Source organism: Pristiophorus japonicus, chromosome 4, assembly GCF_044704955.1.
Source record: "Pristiophorus japonicus isolate sPriJap1 chromosome 4, sPriJap1.hap1, whole genome shotgun sequence".
Classification (NCBI taxonomy): Eukaryota; Metazoa; Chordata; class Chondrichthyes; family Pristiophoridae; genus Pristiophorus; species Pristiophorus japonicus.
In genome coordinates this window covers 296267055-296286943 of record NC_091980.1, presented here as the reverse complement: position 1 = coordinate 296286943, position 19889 = coordinate 296267055, and the positions used below count along the sequence as shown (strand labels likewise).

At 46.6% G+C, this 19889-nt stretch overlaps 1 protein-coding gene across 1 annotated transcript in view; it reads left to right on the top strand.

Moving 5' to 3' along the window:
• Positions 1-16079, top strand: part of vsx2 (visual system homeobox 2) — a 62462-nt gene extending 46383 nt beyond the window's left edge. Inside the window, exons 4-5 of the mRNA XM_070877577.1 lie at positions 11159-11339; positions 15703-16079. Coding sequence (XP_070733678.1) covers positions 11159-11339; positions 15703-16079 — 558 coding nt within the window. The remainder of the gene's footprint in view (positions 1-11158; positions 11340-15702) is intronic.
• The last annotated feature ends 3810 nt before the right edge of the window (positions 16080-19889 follow it).

The following is a 19889-nucleotide window of genomic DNA, read 5'->3' as shown; positions in this document are numbered from 1 at the left end:
GCGGAAGAGAGGCAGGCAGTCAGGCTGAACGACCCCCTCGACTGCCCTCTGCCTGGACCTGCTGATGGCCATCTTGGCCAGGCCCAGGAGCCGACCTATGAGGAGGCCCTCCGACCTTCAACAGCTCTCTAAATCTGTGAACATACATCCCGTCTATGAGGAGGTGCATTTCCTTCCACCAGTAACACTGAAGATCAGGAACATTTCCCTATGTTTGATGAGTCACGCTGGAAGCAACATTGGAGGAACAATACTCTGCTCTCTAGGCCTGCCAACATTATAAAGATTTTATAAATTGATTTTCTAAAAAGGTGCATTTCTACATTGTCCTTTCATTTCTGAGGAATTGTTATCTGTCACACTGACTTGTGGGAATAGCTCGGCTCTACAGTGCTGTCTACTGCTGAGGGGGTGGGTTGGGGGGGACTAAAGTGGAACATTCCTAGTTGATGGTGTTGTAAGTCTCTGAGCTAGGTGATCCCAGTAAGGGTGGCAGTGACTATGGCTGCTACAATTGGTATCTGTGCCATGGGGTTATAGAGTGGGAAAATGAGGTAGGGTTTTCCCTCCTGATTACTAGCCAGCGATCCTTGGATAGGGCACGTGTGAAATGGCTCATTGACAATCATTATCTGGACGGAGAATGACCAATTGGGCAAGGTTCCAGAAAGTGGAACAACTGTGGAACTATACCCTAGCATGGTTGAGAGGAAGAGGGAGGAAAATTTTGGAGTGGAAAAATAATCTTTCAGTTCCTGAGGTTGAACTTTAAAATTGGCCCATCCACCTCCACCTGCCTTGGCTTCTCACTTTCCCTGCCACCATTTTGTTCTTCTACTGTACCAAAATGGATGCCTGCCCTCTGGCCCTTCAATTCCCTGCTGGGGAACCATGGAAACTTCATTATTACACCCACTTTAGAAAGAAATAAAGACTTGCATTTATATAGCGCCTTTCATGACCACCGGATGTCTCAAAGCACTTTATAGCCAATGAAGTACCTTTGAAGTGTAGTCACTGTTTTATTGTGGGAAACGTGGCAGTCAATTTGCGCACAGCAAGCTCCCATAAGCAGCAATGTGACAATGACTGGATAATCTGTTTTTGTTACGTTGATTGAAAGTTACATATTGGCCAGGACACTGGTGATAACTCCCCTGCTCGTCTTCGAAATAGTGCCGTGGGATCTTTTACGTCCTCCTGAGGGAGTAGACGGGGCCTCGGTTTAACGTCTCATCTGAGAGATGGCGCCTCCGACAGTGCAGCACTCCCTCAGCACTGCACTGGGAGTGTCGGGCTAGATTTGTGTGCTCAAGTCCCCGGAGTGGGATGTGAACTGATGACCTTCTGACTCGGGCGACCCACTGAGCCACTTTAGTGCCATTGACCAAGCCGATAATTATTAGAAAAAAAAATATTCTTGACATGCAATAACAGATGAAAATTATCCCCTTGTGGGGGGGGGGGGCAACTCTGTTTTAAATAATCAAGTGTGAGAGGAAGCTTCAGCAAGACTTTCACACTGGGCCACAACATCACTGCTGGCGAGGGGAGCTGAACCTCACGATGACCCGCACTAAAGAGGTGTCAGTAACTCCCTCCCCCCAGGCCCCATCTCGGTGGCGTCTGATTAAAATACAAGTGAGCTGGGGAGAGAGAGAGAGAGCGATAAATTATACCAAACGATTCCGCGCATCCAACTTATCAAGGAGTCGAGGACACGAGGTGATTTCTAAAATGATAACAGCCTTAATCAGGCAATCAGGAGGAGAAGATTATGTCTTGACCTGCGCCATCAATCTGCCAGCGATTTAATTTCATTTCCATTACAGGGTAATTCTGAAAGATTTCCACCACAAAATTAACACCCAATTTTCCCATTTTAATTAGTTAAATCAGAAGATGTAGCTGTCCCCCGGGAGGCTGTGAGGTGGGATCAGTTAAGATGAAAATGATAACTACATGGCTGTAATTAGGACGGGTCAATGCATCCTCTCCCTCGAGTCCGGCTAGTTTAATTTCCCGTGATATTTGAGCGGCTGTCGCTAAGCTGTCCCATCGATTGATGCAGAAATTAACTTATTTTTCAATCAGACTCCGGCTGCCCCCTGGGTCGCCTCTTGCCTGCCTCTTTTGCAGCTGAAGCGATTTTTCATCAGCGGCTGTCTTTGATGGGGAGAGGAGCCGTCACGAATTACAAAAGACCCTTGAATGATTTTGACAATGTTGTATCCCCCTTTCCCTTCTCGCCTCCCACCCCCAACTCGTCATCAGCAACAACACCAACAAGGTAGCAATGGCTCGCCAGGCATTTGGCCAACATCTGTGGAACCTCTCGCTCTTGTGGCTTCTTTAGCATTGACTGGCACTTTAACAGGCAACAGCAGGTTAGGCAGCTTGATCTGCAGCTGCTATTAAATTTACCTCTGGGGACAGCTTTCTTGTGTTTTTTTAATGAATTTTGCCTGTTAAAAACTTAATTATTGTGTTGTTTTTTAAATCTGAAGACTGATAGGATTCTTTATCCCAACGCCCTAACCCATGTTGGTGGCTAAAGCACCAGTGTCCGCTTTAGTGTCAGCCGTGGAGCGCTCTCGCCTCTGAGCCAGAAGGTCGGGGGTTTCAGTTCCGGTCCAGGGGTTTGAGCACAAAATCCAGGTTAACAACTCCCAGTGCAGTGCTGAGGGAGCGTTGCACTGTTGGAGGCGCCGTCTTTCAGATGAGACGTTAAACCCCGACCGCTATCGCGTGTGGATGTGAACGATCCCGCGGCACTATTTCGAAGGAGAGCAGGGGGAGTTATTGCCAATATTTATCCCTCATCCAACACCGATGAACACACTATCACATTGCTGTTTGTGGGAGCTTGCTGTGCACAAATTGACTGCTGCGTTTCCTATGTTACACTTCAAAAAAAATACTTAATTAGCTGTAAATCGCTTTGTGACATCCTGAGATTGTGAGATAGTGTAGTGTAGGGTTCACATTTTACCATAAGGTGCATTACTGCCAGGAATTCCTTTTGGGGTGAGTGGTGGCGGTGGTTTTCACGATCGGTTGCCGTAAGTTCTGTCGAAATACCCACATTAATGGGGCTTCTGCCAATCTGCTGCTGAAGTTCAGGTGGCTGATCGGTGGAACTCTTGAAGCATGTTACAGTAGTTGGTCTGCCACAGAACTACTGCTGGTGTGTCAGAAGTTAAGGTATCTATACCTATAGGTGTGCACAAGGTAATTAGTTGGTATTGAAGTGTGTTGATTTATATAGTGACTGAGGAAGTCAAGTTCTGATCTGCCAAATCAAATGAACAAAGTGTGATGGGAAACGTGTTACAGGAAGTAAGTGTGACATTTACAGGAAATGCTCACTATGCACAAGACTTTGTATTATGCAATGTATAATACATTCCGTCCACAGTTAATTTGAAGCCACATTTGCTCAAAAAAATTAAATTATCCAGTAGTTTGAGTTAAGTAGCTTAAATATTTATTTCAATGGCGTGTCAAAAGTGGGAGGATATGATAAATAGTTCGTTATCCTTTCACCCGTGTCTTGCATTTTCTATAACACTTGTTAACTTACAAGCTGTGAAGAATAATCAATGTTTGACATAAAATTTAAGGCACTTAGTCGGTTCAATCTAAACACCCTGTTCAGGTTCATTAACTGCTTGAGTGTTGCTACAGCAGCTTAGGGCATAATGGCACCTGACTGGTTGTATTACTGCACTGTAACCGCACTCCACCAGCTGTGACTGTGCGATAAAATATTAACTGCGGCGCTCAGACAGTGAAACAAATTCGTCTCATGACAAAATAGTTCTTGGATACTTTGCAGTTTATAGGGCTGGTGCCTGTGCACCCCACTCTGACATTTCACCTACAGGGCTGGGATTCAAAACCAGGTCAGTCAGATCCAGCCCAAGAGCGATCCGTCAAACATGGACAGTTGCTGTGAGAAATGCAAGTTCCAGACCCATTCAGTAATATGTCCTTACTATACAGTATAAATGCTCACGAGGTCCATACTTGAGAGAAGGTCACTCTGTGACCTGTAAACTTTATTAGCCAGCACTGATGTGATGAAGGTGGGTGGAGCTTCCCCTTTTATACCTAAAAGTCCAGGTTAAGAGTGTCTCCCACAAGTTCACCACCTAGTGGTCAATGTTCTCATAGTGTACAACTTAGGTCAGTTTATACATGGGTTACAATGACCGTTGAATACATGACATCACCTCCCCCCCAAAGTCTTATTGGGATCATACGTTAAGTCTCTCTGGCCGTTTACGCTCCCTTGTAGAGCGCCTGAGTTGGGGCTCCGGCTGTTGGTCGCTGGCCTGAGTGTCTGCTGTTTGCGGTGCCTCAGGCCTGTCCAGACTGCCCACACTGACTGGGCTCTCCTCTGCTTGGTTCCGGTGTTCGGTCACCTGTGGAGGAGTGAACTCTACATCATGTTCTTCCTCTGCTTCTTCTGTGGGGTTGTTGAACCTCCTTTTTGTTTGATCCACGTATTTGCGGCAGATTTGTCCATTGGTAAGTTTAACTACCAGAATCCTATTCCCCTCTTTGGCAATCACAGTGCCTGCGAGCCATTTAGCCCCTGCTGTGTAGTAGAAGGCAAAGATAGGGTCATTGACATCAATACATCGCGCCCTCGCATTCCCGTCATAGTAGTCACATTGTGACTGGCGCCTGCTCTCAACAATTTCTTTCATGGTGGGGTGTATAAGGGATAACCTGGTTTTGAGCGTCCTTTTCATTAGCAGCTCTGCGGATGGGACCCCTGTGAGCGAGTGTGGTCGGGATCTATTGGCCAACAGGAGACGTGATAAGCGGCTTTGTAGGGAACCCCCTTGGATTCTGAGCATCCTCTGTTTGATTATCTGCACTGCTCGTTCCGCCTGGTCATTTGAGGCCGGCTTGAACGGTGCCGTTCTGACATGGTTGATACCATTTCCTGCCATGAAGTCCTGGAATTCAATGCTTGTGAAGAACGGGCCATTGTTGCTGACAAAGACGTCCGGTAGACCATGGGCGGCGAACATTGCCCGTAGACTTTCTAATGTGGCAGAGGATGTGCTTGAATTGAGAATGTCACACTCGATCCATTTGGAGTAGGCGTCTACTACAACCAAAAACATTTTTCCCATGAAAAGACCTGCGTAGTCCACATGGATGCGTGACCATGGCTTGGCAGGCCAGGGGCTAAGGGGGGCTTCCCTGGGCGCATTGCCCAGCTGGGCACACGTGTTGCACCTGCGAACACAAAGTTCCAGGTCTGCATCTATCCCTGGCCACCAAACATGTGACCTGGCAATTGCCTTCATCATGAAGATGCCCGGGTGCTCATTGTGGAGTTCTCTGATGAACATCTCTCTGCCCATCTGGGGCATGACTACTCGGTTTCCCCATAGTAGGCAATCGAGAGTTCATCCTTGCACCTGTGAAATGGTTTGAATTCCTCAGGGCATGCCCCGTACGTGGCTGCCCAGTCCCCATTCAGGACACATTTCTTGACTAAAGACAGTAGCTGGTCTCTATTTGTCCAGACTTTAATCTGACGGGCTGTCATGGGTGAGCCGTCGTTTTCGAAAGCTTCAACAGCCATGACCATCTCAGCACCATGCTCGGTTGCCCCCTCAGTGGTGGCTAGTGGGAGCCTGCTGAGTGCTTCGGCGCAGTTTTCAGTGCCTGGTCTGTGCCGAATTGTATAGTCATAGGCGGCTAACGTGAGTGCCCACCTCTGTATGTGGGCCGATGCATTTGCATTTATGGCCTTGTTGTCGGCCAAAAGGGACGTTAGGGGTTTGTGATCTGTCTCCAGCTCAAATTTCCTGCCAAACAGATACTCGTGCATTTTTTTAACAGCATATACACATGCAAGCGCTTCCTTTTCTACCATCCCGTAGCCCCGTTCTGCCTGGGACAGACTTCTGGAGGCATAAGCTACTGGCTGTAACTGACCCTTGGCATTAACATGCTGCAACACACACCCGACCCCATAGGACAACGCATTGCACGTTAAAACAAGTCTCTTACATGTGTCATATAGCATTAACAGATTGTTGGAGCATAACAAATTTTGTGCTCTGTCAAAAGCCCTTTCCTGGCTGTCCCCACAGACCCATTCACGACCTTTGCGTAGGAGCACGTGTAGCGGCTCTAACAGCGTGCTCAATTTGGGAAGAAAGTTTCCAAAATAGTTCAGGAGCCCCAGGAACGAACGCAGCTCCGTCGTATTATGGGGTCTGGGTGCTCTCTGGATCGCTTCTGTTTTGGATGCAGTATGTCTGATCCCGTCTGCTGCTACCCTCATCCCCAGGAATTCTACCTCTGGAGCTAGAAAGACGCACTTCGCCTTTTTCAGTCGCATACCTATCCGGTCCAGTCTGCGTAGCACCTCCTCCAGGTTGCGGAGGTGTTCTTCAGTATCGCAACCCGTGATGAGGATGTCGTCTTGAAAAACCACTGTCCTTGGAATCGACTTGAGGAGGCTTTCCATATTTCACTGAAAGATCGCAGCGACCGAGCGAATCCCAAACGCGCATCTGTTATACTCAAACAACCCCTTGTGTGTCGTGATGGTGGTCAGCTTCTTTGACTCATTCGCCAGCTCCTGGGTCATGTAAGCTGAGATCAGGTCCAATTTTGAAAAAAGTTTGCCACCGGATAGCGTCGGAAAGAGGTCCTCCGCTCTCGGTAGCGGGTACTGGTCTTGGAGTGACACCCGATTGATGGTGGCCTTGTAATCACCACATATCCTGACCGACCTATCCTCCTTGAACACCAGCACAATCGGGCTCGCCCAGTCACTGAATTCGATTGGCGAGATGATGACTTCCCTCAGCAGGCGGTCCAATGCGCCTTCTATCTTTTCCCACATCACGTACGGCACCGCTCTGGCCTTGTGGTGTACTGGCCTGGCGTCCGGGTTTATGTGAATCACTACCTTGGTCCCCATGAAAGTGCCAATGCCGGGCTGAAATAGTGAGTCAAATTTGTCCAGGACCTGTGAGCATGATATTCGCTCTTCAGAAGAAATTGCATTGACATCACCCCATTTCCAATTCATGACAGCCAGCCAACTCCTCCCTCCGGGACAACCCAGGGTGGCAACCTGTTCTCTGAATTTTTGTGGGTCACGAATACCGTGGCGCTGCCTAGCACCGGAATGATCTCCTTTGTGTATGTCCGTAGCTGTGCATCAATTGGCAATAATTTTGGCCTCCTGGCCTTGGACGCCCACTACTTGTCGAATTGTTTGATACTCATCAGGGACTGGCTGGCCCCAGTATCTAGCTCCATTGATACTGGGATGCCATTGAGGAGCACTTTCATCATTATCGGTGGCTTCCTGGTGTATGAACTGTATATGTGCTCCACATGAACTCGCTGAACTTCAGCTTCCAGCGATTTCCCCCAATGTCCATTTGGCCTCGTAGGGCTTACATCGTCCCCGTCCTCCTTGTACATCAACCTGGCTGCAGGCTTCCTGCACATACGCGCCAAGTGACCGCTGATGTTGCAGTTTCTGCAGGTATATTGCTGCTACCTGCAAGATCTGGCTGTGTGTTTGCCTCCACACCTCCAACATGAGCTGTTGTTGGAAACAAAAGGTCCATTACCAGTCGATCTTCTCTGACTGTCTCTGTAACTGTCCTTAAGCGCATCATTGACAGGTGTTAATGGCCCCATTACTGGCCCCATTGTCCCTTGCGATGGCATGAATAGCTGTTCCGCTAGCCATTGTCTCTATTGAATTCCACCTTTGGGTTCAACTACATGCTCGGGCATATCCGATTGCCCCTCTCTGCCTGGAGAACTGTGTGCCGTGTTAACAATGTTGACTCCCTGTCCATTTGCTGCATTTAAACCAAGATTTTTGTCAAACATTATTCTGGTCTCTTCCTCCCCTGAGATAAATGTCTGGGCCATGAAAGCCGCGTTTTCAGGGTCAAGTCTTTGGTCTCAATCAGTTTCCTGAAAACCCCAGCGTGCTCGATGCCCTCAAGAAAAAAGTCTTGCAGCATCTCTGCTCTGCATGCATCTGGGAACTTACATAGGCTCGCCAGTCACCAGAGGTCTGCCACGAAGTCTGGAACTCTTTGCCCTTCTCGCCGCCGGTGCGCGTAAAACCAGTGTCTTGCCATGTGCATGCTGCTCACCGGTTTTAAGTGTTCCCCGATCAACTTACTGAGCTTTTCAAAAGTCTTGTCCGCCGGCTTCTCTGGCGCTAGAAGGTCTTTCATCAGGGAATACGTCCTGGATCCACTAACCATCAGGAGATGAGCCCTGCGTTTGTCGGCCGAATCCTGTCCCAGCCATTCCTTTTCTGTAGTCTCTCAATAAAATCGTCCCAATCATCACCAACACAGTACCTCTCGTCTGTGCTGCTAGTGGCCATGCTCGAGTGGTTTAAATCCCAGTTTCTTGTCGCCAATAATATGTCCTTACTATACAGCATAAATGCACACGAGGCCCATACTTGAGAGAAGGTCTCTCTGTGACCAGTAACCTTTATTAACCAGCACTGAAGTGAAGAAGGTGGGTGGGGCTTCCCCTTTTATACCTGAAAGTCCAGGTTAGGAGTGTCTCCCACAAGTTCACCACCTAGTGGTCAATGTTCTCATGGTGAACAACTTAGGTCAGTTTATACATGGATTACAATGACAGTTGAATACATGACATTCAGTGCGGGGGGGGAGGGGAGACACTATTCTGAGAGGGGGAGGGGAGACACTATTCTGAGAGGGGGAGGGGAGACACTGTTCTGAGACGTGGAGGTTAAAGTGTATAGTTTGATTGCAGCAAACTTAGGGATCGATATTTAGTACCGCCTTTTTCGAGGCGGTGTCAGTGCCCCAATGCTGATTTTACTGCCAGGCATTAGGTGCAGGCTCCGACTGCCAAATTCAGTTTTTACGTCCAAAGATGAGGGAGCAGTGCTAAAAAGTGGCGTTGCACACTTGTCCTCAGGCAGGAGCTCAGGAGGCCGACTGAATTTCCCATCAGGAGGCTGCTGCCATGCTAGCTGGAACACGCGAAGAAAGAAAAGAAAAACTCAAACTTCTCCGACCCACACCTACACTTCCTCACTGTTACAGCTAATAAAAATATGCAGAAAGAAAAAAAGAAAAAAAATGTACCTTGCTCTCTGGGCGATTCTGCTCGAGTTCCATTGTTTAACCACCACTTTTTTCAGGCTGTACGGCAGCCGTACAAACGAAATATCGCGATAGAGGCACCAAGGAGGCGTTTCAGGCGTACTGACGTCATGATGTTAGCTGGCGGGAGGTGACGTTTTAACGCCCTTAAAAGAAATGACCACTGCATTTCACGTCAGGTGTGAGCAACACCCAATGCCACTCCCAACTGCCTAACTCCCAGTTAACACCTGAGACCAGCGTTATCAGCAGGCGTTAGCAACTGAACTTCAACCCCTTAGTATCTGCCCCACCACTTGGGGACCAACAGTCCAGTCCCCGCTGAGCCGGTGTTGGTCAGGCACTCCTGGGCAGGAATGAGTCGGCCTCACCTACTGATCTCGGCGCTGCTGTGTGATACAGGTACTCCACGCACCTGTCCAGATTTGAGATTAGCTCATTTGAATATTTCTCTGGGGGCATCACTCATGAACCCCCTCCCCTCCCGGGAGCACCGGGGGATGTGGCTGCTAGAATTTCAAGCACCAGCAGCCATTCGAGAGCTGCTGGATGCCTCTTAAGCATCGGCAGCATTTTCCATTGTGGGCTAGAGGCAGAGCTAATACCAGGGTAGGGTACACAGGATTTGTTCTCAATGGTATCTTCATTCAGCACCTAGAATCATAGAAAATTACGACACAGAAGGGGGCCATTCGGCCCATCATTTCCGTGTCAGTCGAAAAAGAGCTACCCGGCCTAATCCCACTTTCCAGCAGTAGATCCGTAGCCCTGTAGTTCACGGCTCTTTAAGTGCACGTCCAAGTACTTTTTAAATGTGATGAGGGTTTCTGCCTCTACCACCCTTTCAGGTAGTGAGTTCCAGACTCCCACCACCCTCTGGGTGAAAACATTATTCCTCACCTCCTCTCTATTCCTTCGACCAACAACTTTAAATCTATGCTCCCAGGTTATTGACCCCTCTGCTAAGGGAAACCTGTTATAAATGGGCTCCATGCACAGCTCAGGTGCTCTAGTTACATTATTAGGAGATCCCCCGCATCCCCTCAAACACATTTTAAACTTTCAGGGGCCATACTGAGTCTTGCATACAGTTTGTGGCGATTCCCAGCCACTCAAAGGCTGGTCGAGCACGGTGAGGTGCAGTAGACAACTTGAGCCCATTGTAGGCCTCAGGCTTCTTGGGCTTGATATAACAGGTGTTGTTAGTGGCACTCTTCTGACCCAAGAGTGCTGGATTCAGAAAACCGGTACACAAATCAAGAAAAGACTCTCCATACACTGATATCTCTCACTTTGCTAAGCAGAAAACTCTTAATAGAACTTTTTTTATAACTTAAAAATGTCTGCACCACAAATATAAATAATCTGACAGCCACAAACTGCGGATGCTGGAATTCCGAAATGAAAACAGAAAATGCTGGTAATACTCAACGGGTCAGGCAGCATCTGTGGAGAGAGAAACAGAGTTAACGTTTCAGTTCGATGACCCTTCGTCAGAATGTAAATAATTCGGTTTCAGCACCTCGATTGTAAAATCCTCATCCTTGTGTTGAAATCCGCCATGGCCTCACCACTCCCCATCTCTATAACCACCTCTAGCCCTACAACCCTCCGGGAACTCTGCACTCCTCCAATTCCGGCCTCTTGAGCTTCCCCGATTTTAAACGCTCCACCATTGGCGGCCGTGCCTTCAACTGCCTAGGGCCTAAGCTCTGGGGCTCCCTCCCCTGAACCTCTCCGACTATCTCTCCACCATTAAGTTGCTCGTTCAACGCTTCCTCTGGCCAAACTTCTGATCACATGACCTAGTGTCTCTTTATGCGGCTCGGCGCCAGATACTGTCTGAATAGCGCCTGGGGATGTTAGGTTGAAGGCGCTATATAATTGTAAATTGTTGTTGATATGTTCAAAACTGAGCCTTGGGCTGGTGATTTCTTGCCTCCAGATGTGCTGATGTTGCTGATATTTTAATCCACCTCCCCCCCCCCGGACAGGTGTGGTTCCAGAACCGGCGAGCCAAGTGGAGGAAACGCGAGAAATGCTGGGGTCGCAGCAGCGTCATGGCCGAATACGGGCTGTACGGAGCGATGGTACGGCATTCCATACCACTGCCGGAATCGATCCTGAAATCAGCAAAGGACGGGATCATGGAATCCTGCGCCCCGTGGCTTCTCGGTAATTGTTTAATTGTTCCGGGTCACAGCGTCGCTCGAGAGAGGTCGATATGGAAATACATCGAGGTGGTTTAAAAAACATAGGCGGGGGACTGAGCTTCATGTGCTGCCGAATGGATTTGGTTACAGCAGGTAACATGGCACAGCACAGAAGGAGGCCATTCAGCCCATCGTGCCTGTGCCAGCCCTTTGAAAGAGCCACCCAATTAGTCCCCCTCACCCTGCTCTTTTCCCACAGTCCTTTTCAAATATATATCCCAATTGCCTTTTGAAAGTTACTATTAAATCTGCTTCCACCACCATTTCAGGCAGTGAATTCCAGATCGTAACAACTCGCTGCAGAATAAAAATCCTCCTCCCACTCCCCTCTGGCTCTTTTGTCAATTATCTTAAATCTGTGTCCCCTGGTTACCGACCCTCCTGCCAATAAAATCATGGATTCATAGAAGAGTTACAGCACAGAAGGAGGCCATTCGGCCCATCGAGCCCGTGCCGGCTCTCAGCAAAGGCATTCCAGCCAGTCCCACTGCCCCACCCTTTCCCCGGAGCCCTGATCATTTTTTTCCTTCAGGTACTTATCCAATTCCCTTTTGAAACCCAGGATTGAGTCTACCTCCACCACCCTCTCAGGCAGTGTATTCCAGATTATAAACACGCTGCATAAAAAAGATTTTCCTCATGTTACCTTTGGATCTTCTGCCAATCACCTTAAATCTGCCTCCTCTGGTTGTCGACGCTTTCGCCAATGGGAACAGGTTCCCTCTATCTACTTTGTCTAGACCCCCTCATGATTTTGAACACCTCTATCAAATCTCTCAACTTTCTCTGCTCCAAGGAGAACAACCCCAGCTTCTCCAGTCTATCCACATAACTGAAGTCCCTCATCCCTGGAACCATTCTTATAAATCTTTTCTGCACCCTCTCTAAGGCCTTCACATCCTTCCTAAAGTGCGGTGCCCAAAATTGGACATAATGCTCCATTTGATGCCGAACCAATGTTTTATAAGGTTCACCATAACTTCCTTGCTTTTATTCTCTATGCCTCTATTTATGAAGTCCAGGATCCTGTAAGCTTTTTTAACCACTTCCTCAACCTGCCCTGCCACCTTCAATGATTTGTGCACACATACCCCAGGTCTCTCTGTTCTTGCCCCCCCCTTTAGAATTGTACCCGTTAGTTTATATTGCTTCTCCTCGTTCTTCCTACCAAAATGTAACATTTTGCAATTTCCTGCGTTAAGTTTCATCTGTCATGTGTCTGCCCGTTCCACCAGCCGTCTATGTCTTCTTGAAGCCTATCACCATCCTCCTCACTGTTAATCGGTTCCAAGTTTCATGTCATCTGCACCCATATCCAATTAATTAATATATATCAAGGAAAGCAGTGTTCCTATAAGCGATCTCTGGAGAGCACTACTGTACACCTTCCTCCAGTCCGAAAAACAACCATTCTTGTCACTTAGCCAATTTCATATCCATGCTGCCACTGTCCCTTTTATTCCATGGTCTTCAACTTTGCTGACAAGCCTATTATGTGGCACTTTGTCGAACGCCTTTTGGAAGTCCATGTACACCACATTAACAGCATTGCCCTCATCAACCCTCTCTGTTACCTCATCAAAAACTCAATGGAAACAGTTTCTCCTTATTTACTCTATCGAAACCCCTCATAAATGCAGACTATTTACAGTTGATATAAACTCCTACTTTGTATGTGAAAATTACCCTCAGTGTTTTTTAATGTGAGCATATCCTGGGTAATAGAGGGGTTTACGCATTAACCTCTATCACCTCAGGAAGCTGGGGTCAAATCCAGACTGATGGAGTGAAGATCTCAAAGGGGTCAACGTTAAATTCATTTGGGCAGTTCTTGCCAGGCATGGAACTACAACACAAAATTGTCCTTAAGTTGACACAAAATGTCTGTCTCACTGCAAGATGGTTGCTGTGGGAAAAAGAAAATGATTGATCCCTAGGATGAGAGGGTTGTCCAATGACTACAATGGGCCTATGATCTCAGAAGTTTAGAAGAATGAGAGGTGACTTCATTGGATCATATAAGAGTCTGAGAAGACTTGACATGATAGATGCTGAGAGGATGTTTCCCTGATGGAGAGTCTAGAACTAAGGGTCATAGTCTCAGCATAAGGAGTCAGCCATTTAGGACTGAGATGGGGAGAAATTGCTTCACTCAGAGGATTGTGAATCTTTGAAATTCTCCACCCCAGAGGGCTGTGGAGACTCAGTCATTGAGTATATTCAAGGCTGAGATGAATAGATTTTTGGACTCTAAGGGAATCAAGTGATATGGGGATTGGGCAGGAAAGTGGAGTTGAGGTTGAAGATCAGCTTATTGAATGGCGGAGCAGGCTCAAAGAGCCATATGGCCTACTTCTCCTTCTATTTCTTATGTTCTTATGTCATGATACATGACACTGGGCTCGGGTAACTCTGCTGAGATTGAGGGTGAGATTGAGGTAGAGTAAAGAACGTTTTACTGTGTATCTCCACTCTACCTCGATCTCAACCTCAGAACAAATAGCCCTAGCCCGGTGTCATGTGTCATGACAAAAGAACAAAAGAAATAGGAGCAGGAGTAGGCCATATGACCCTTCGAGCAGTCACCTTATGGCTCAGGATAAGTGAAACATTTCACATTGGGGAAATAAATAGCCAAACATCACGGGACTGGAAAATAGGTCGGAATGCTGAACTTTCAACTCGTTTTCAATCCAGCCTCAACTGATAAAAGGAAAGTCTCTTCTGTAAGGTCCAATAGGAAATGAGATTGGGCCAATGTAATCCCAATTCCAAATGGATAGGGTCCACTGCATCGTAACAACCAGGATTCAGTATTAATTGACATCAATATCTCTGTCTCACTCCAATAGTGCGAGGAATGACAGGAGTTGGAATAGGAAATGGTGTTTTTGGTTGGAGTTTTTGCTCATTTGTGGGACAGCGTAGAGCGAGCTTTACTGTGCACCTAACCCATAACTGATCTGGGAGTACTTAATGTGCTGAGGTTGGCTGCAAAAAAACTAGCTCCCAACGCTGATGTCCCTCAGCTTGATGGCCACAGAACTCTTCTCCACTTCCACTCCAACTATAAAAAAGAAACAGCCTTCACATTCTGTAGTTTGCTGTGTGTTTTGTTTGTTTGTTGTTGTGTGTATATTTAAACAATTGCAAATTAAAGATTTTTTTTTTTTAAAAGCATGTGCTCCAAAACAATTCATCTTCCATTTCAGATTTGCTTTGCTTCCTCTGCACTCGTACTAACCAACCCCTCCCTACCTCTCCTGTAGAAACCCACCAGACTTCATCACAGTCACAGTTATGAGGACGTCAGAGACATTAAACACAAGGGTTTCCCAATTTTCAATGGATTCAAAGTAGCCATTCAAAACCGTTTACAGCCTGGAGCGCAAGACGCTATCAACTGGTCCAAACTGGCTGTCCCTAGTGGAGAGAGTTGCCTGTACGATGAGCTGCGTGTGAAATCCGGCTAACTCTAGGAATCAAATATCTTTTCCTTTCTTGAATTTCAACTGCCGCGCACAGCTGTCTTGTTGAGAACTCTTTTTCTTCTTCAGAAGCTGGTGATATAAGCGTTGGACCCCTGCTGTAAACAAATTCTCCGCAATCTCTTTAACTACCAAGAATGCATCGAGATTTCTTTATTTTAGGAACAGGGAAAGACCATCAAGTCTGTTAGTTATGAGCCTGAAACGGGCGATAACCAATTTCTACCCCACAATGCATCCCCTCTATCACTGTTGAGGAGAAATAAGCATTTTTATTTTAGAGGAAATGTTGTTAGACAAAATAAACATGTAGAATTTAGCTTTATCCAGCAAAGATGATGCTTTTGACCCCTTATTTTCAGTGTTATCAAAATAAGCAGTGACGTCCACGCGTTCTATTTGGAGGAGGGTTTAATAAGTTTAGACCCTAAACCCAGGAACCGATCTCAATGTCCTTATCTGCAATCAGCATTTCGCATTGCCCAAGATAAACCCTATTAAAAGAGGGAAAGTAATTTGCCTCCTTATTTACTATTTATGAAGATTCAACAAGGCCTTGGTTGGAACCAGAGCTTCAGCAATGACACATGTACTGGGCAATTTCTAGAAACAGAATGGCACTTGGAAGTTTCCTGTTCCCCCCAATACTTGGTTTTATGGCGCCCAGGTTTGGATATGTCCCTGGGGATCACTCGCTTTATTCACAAATGAGTTTATTCTCCAGTGAAACCTTTGTGTCTAATGACCTGACCTGACGTGTCTATGTTAAATGGAGCCTAGCTCCCAGGTTCCTACTACAGTTTAATCTTGGCATCTTTCTTTGCTTACCGTTTTCAGTTCAAGATGGCTTACCAATGACCAGACGATTTTCTAAAACCGAGTACCAACAATTCTTTCTAGGAATGCACAAAAAATCCCTCGAGGCATCTGAGGTGGTGAGGAAAGTGGAAGCTGAACACGGCAGTCTGCCCAGCCAGGAGGACAACGAGCGTGAAGACAAGAGCAAGGATTCCAAGACGGCCATTTCTAAAGAGGAACTGCGGGAGAGCAGCATAGCTGCCCTCAGGGCGAAAGCACAGGAGCACAGTGCTAAGGTGTTAGGAAAGGTGTCCAGTGATGGGCCAGGCAAGATGGCAGAGGAGGAAAGGCCTGAGGAGACGAAGAGCGAGCCATCAAAAGTGGCGCAAGATGAGATGTCGACTGAAAAGTTCTAAAACTTTATACACAAACTCTTAGCTCTTTCTATCTCCGCAGTCTTTTACGATGCAGTATCTCCGAGACTGTTTCACGGTGTCAAAGACTACCCAACATTGGCTCTGGTTTAACTTCCAGGCCTCCCTCCATTTTATTTTTACTGAGGTTACTCTTGACAGATGTGTTTTTTTTTAACGATTTGTTGTTGGTATATTGACTTGTTATCTAACTATAATCTATAATTACTCATTCGGAGTCGCGCCAAAGTGAAACACTGGTGGATTTTGGTAGTTTATTTTTTCCTTTTAATTTCTCTGATGTGTTTTAAAATTTCATTCTGTTCAAAATGTACTTGGATATTCCAGAATTAGTCTTAGTTGCAGCATTCGTGTCAAATTCTACATTCTCAATGACTATTGATCCATCTTTTGTAGAACAGACTTACAAGGGACACCTGATGATAAAAATATAAACACGCAAAGCCATTCAGCCCATCCAGCTCATCAAAGGTCCATGTGTAGGCACAACTTCGGAATCCTTTCTTCTGTTGGCAAGAAACCCATAGCCCTCTATACTCTGTTCAGTTGGAAATCTGTCCATTTCCTTTCTGAAAGTTTCAGCTGAGTCCGTGTCACTGTGCAAAATGGCATTCAATTCCATAAATGGTCGACCTTAGTGTGAAGCAGTTCCTGCTATGAGTTTGATTCAGCGTGCGGTGTCCATTCATGCTTTCTGGTTCAGCAGACACTTCTGTTATGGCAGCCATCTTGGAATTTACTCAGCTGACACTGTTGCCTTGGGAACAGTGATGAGAAAATGGGCTGTCACAGCGCACTACAATATTTGACAGTGCAGGTTCCGGTTTTGAGATGTGTTACATTTTTATTTAAGTCAAATTGTTGCCGTGTTCATGGAAAGGAAGGAGCCCTCAAATCCAGAGTCATTTTATGTTACGTTATGTGATATTTTCACAATGCATTGGTCTTTTTTTTCTCCAGTTTTTTCTCCTTATCTCTGCTTTCATAAAAGATGATGATTCTTGCAAGGGGCAGTTCCATGGGTCCTGATAGCCCTCTGGTATCTCAATCAAGTGGCTATTCTGCCTGTGTGAGCCTGAACATTGTGTACTTGATGATGGTACCTACCATCATAGCCTTGGGTCCAGTCTGCAACTCCCAGGTATCTATTATTATTCCATATACATAAACCTTCTGAACCCCTCGATTAGATTCAAGCCTGTAACTGACTCCCAGGTATCCATTATTCTATATATAAACCACCTGAACCCCTCAATTAGATTCCTGCTGTAACTCACTCCCAGGTACCCATTATTCTATATATAAACCGTCTGAATCCCTCGATTAGATTCCAGCCTGTAACTCACTCCCAGGTATCCATTATTCTATATATAAACCACCTGAACCCCTCGATCAGATTCCAGCCTGTAACTCACTCCCAGGTATCCATTATTCTATATATAATCCACCTGAACCCCTCGATTAGATTCCAGCCTGTAACTCACTCCCAGGTATCCATTATTCTATATATAAACCACCTGAACCCCTTGATCAGATTCCAGCCTGTAACTCACTCCCAGGTATCCATTATTCTATATATAAACCACCTGAACCCCTCGATTAGATTCCAGCCTGTAACTCATTCATAGGTACCCATTATTCTATATATAAACCATCTGAACTCAAGTAGATTGACTCTATTAAAATGATCCTGGCTTCTGTTATTCTCTAATAATTCCGTGCAGTATTATGTGGTGATACCGAAATAACCAACTTAGAAGTAGGTGGAGAAAGCTCAAAATTTGTGATGGTAAAAAACACTTAATATGGTCAAGCAGATTATTTTCCAAATTCCAGCCTCTCCCCCTATGTTATCTGGAATAGGTTTGAGAAATTCCTAACCCCAGTCTGGTGAGCAGCACTTACTCTCACCCAACAGATGTATTAAAGGGGGGCTCAAGTCATCACCCCTGAAGTTCCTGAGGAATGGAATGCCCACCAACCCTAGCCTACAACCAGAGACCTGGTTTCAAGTCCCTGGGATGGGTCACTTTGCATGTCAGGGACGTGGGGGTGGGGGGGGGGTTGCTCTGGGAAGCCTGCCCTGAACCGCTGGCAGAATGCCAGAGCACCACCGTACCACCCCAACATTGTAGAGGCTCACCGAAGGACTTCTCTGGCGCAGTCGTCCGCTCTGTGGTTGATGATTACCCTTTCCCAAGTAAAAATTTGGGATTCTTTGAAAGACCTCGGAGGGTGGGGGAACTTGTATCGGCCAGTAGATGTAATAAGGATGGAATTTCCCCAGGAAACTCCCCCGAGGCATGCCCCCTTGACATGGTGGGGTAGGGTGGCCTATAGAGTTTCCCCACAGCCTCCCCACTGAAATTTAAGTTCCACAGGGTGGGATCCCAAATCCTTGACCCCTACCCTTTCCTTTCCGCCCTTCCAGAGTCCAGGATTTTTAGGGTTAATGGAAGTCATTTGAACCCAACCTACGAGGCAGGAGGGTGACTGGATTGGATCTGCTGCCGATTTTAAAGTCCATGAAAAGTAAAATGGCCAGCTGATCCAATCTCGTGAGATTAGTTTGCGATGACCCACAACGTACGGCCAAAGTGTCGTAACATCGCACCTGGTCTGATTCCCTCCAAAATAGTGGCAATTCCTGTTTCGTGCCATAAGCGGGTAGAGAATAATACTGGGCGGATGTGCCCATCCTAGTGTGGGCGGGCATATTTAAATAAAGTGCTAATGACATGCCATTTTCTGGCGTTACCACCTCATTAAGGCTTTGAAGACCCAAGCATAGATACTTTCCTGGTACATTTGGCCCATTGCTAACACAGGGACTTTTTGACTACCACATGTAGCCAATGCACAAACCTCTTCCGCTTCCCAACACTAATACGGCGTCACATTGAATCTCCTTCATGCACATCAACCATAAATGCCACCTGATTAAAGTCACTGGCCAAAAATGACTATCACCTAATGATCATTTTAATCGATGCCCATGATACGTGTGTGCGTGTGGCCGATCGTAGCTCCTTGACATTGCGCCTCCTCTTGGTGCTGGTGTGTGAAGTGGGAACTCTTCACCCTAGTCAAGCGCTGCCCCGAGGTACTACCATTGTGGCAGGAGTACGTGCGGTCAATGGCTGCTATCTTGAGAGGCAACGATCCCATCTGAGTGCATTGTTGCCGCGCCACTCATGCTGGACGCTGGTTCTATACGGTCACTGACGGAAAACCGACTGAATGGCAGAAACCAGCCCTGAGAGATGCTTGTCTGTAAGCGAGTCCTAATCACCTGGAGACCGGGAGAGATGGTCCTGGACCAAGAGCAGCAAAGGTTATGAGCTATGATTATACTGTATTATACATATGATTTGGCCAAATCTGTGTTAAAAGGATGATCTTGACGAGGTGAGCCCCTTCTGCTTTGTTTATAAGCATGGGACGTATGATTACTTTTTAATCCTTCGATAAACGCATGTAGGTGAGATGCATGTTCATTCGGGAATGGTCGGTAGTGGTGAAGTGGGTACAGAACAGGAAGCCAGTGACAACACTGGGAGTTTCTCAATCCGACGCTTGTGACTGATGTCAATATGTAAAAGTGTGCGACCTGTTGATAATCAGGCTGAGCAGCTCGTAATCCTCGATTACAGATTACAGATGGAATCACAGACTACAGTTATTTTTCTTCTTTACACAACCTCTCTCGTGGGGGAATCTAGAACTAGGGGGCATAGATTCTCAGAATAAGGGGTCGCACATTTAAAACGGAAATAAGGAAGAATTTCTTCT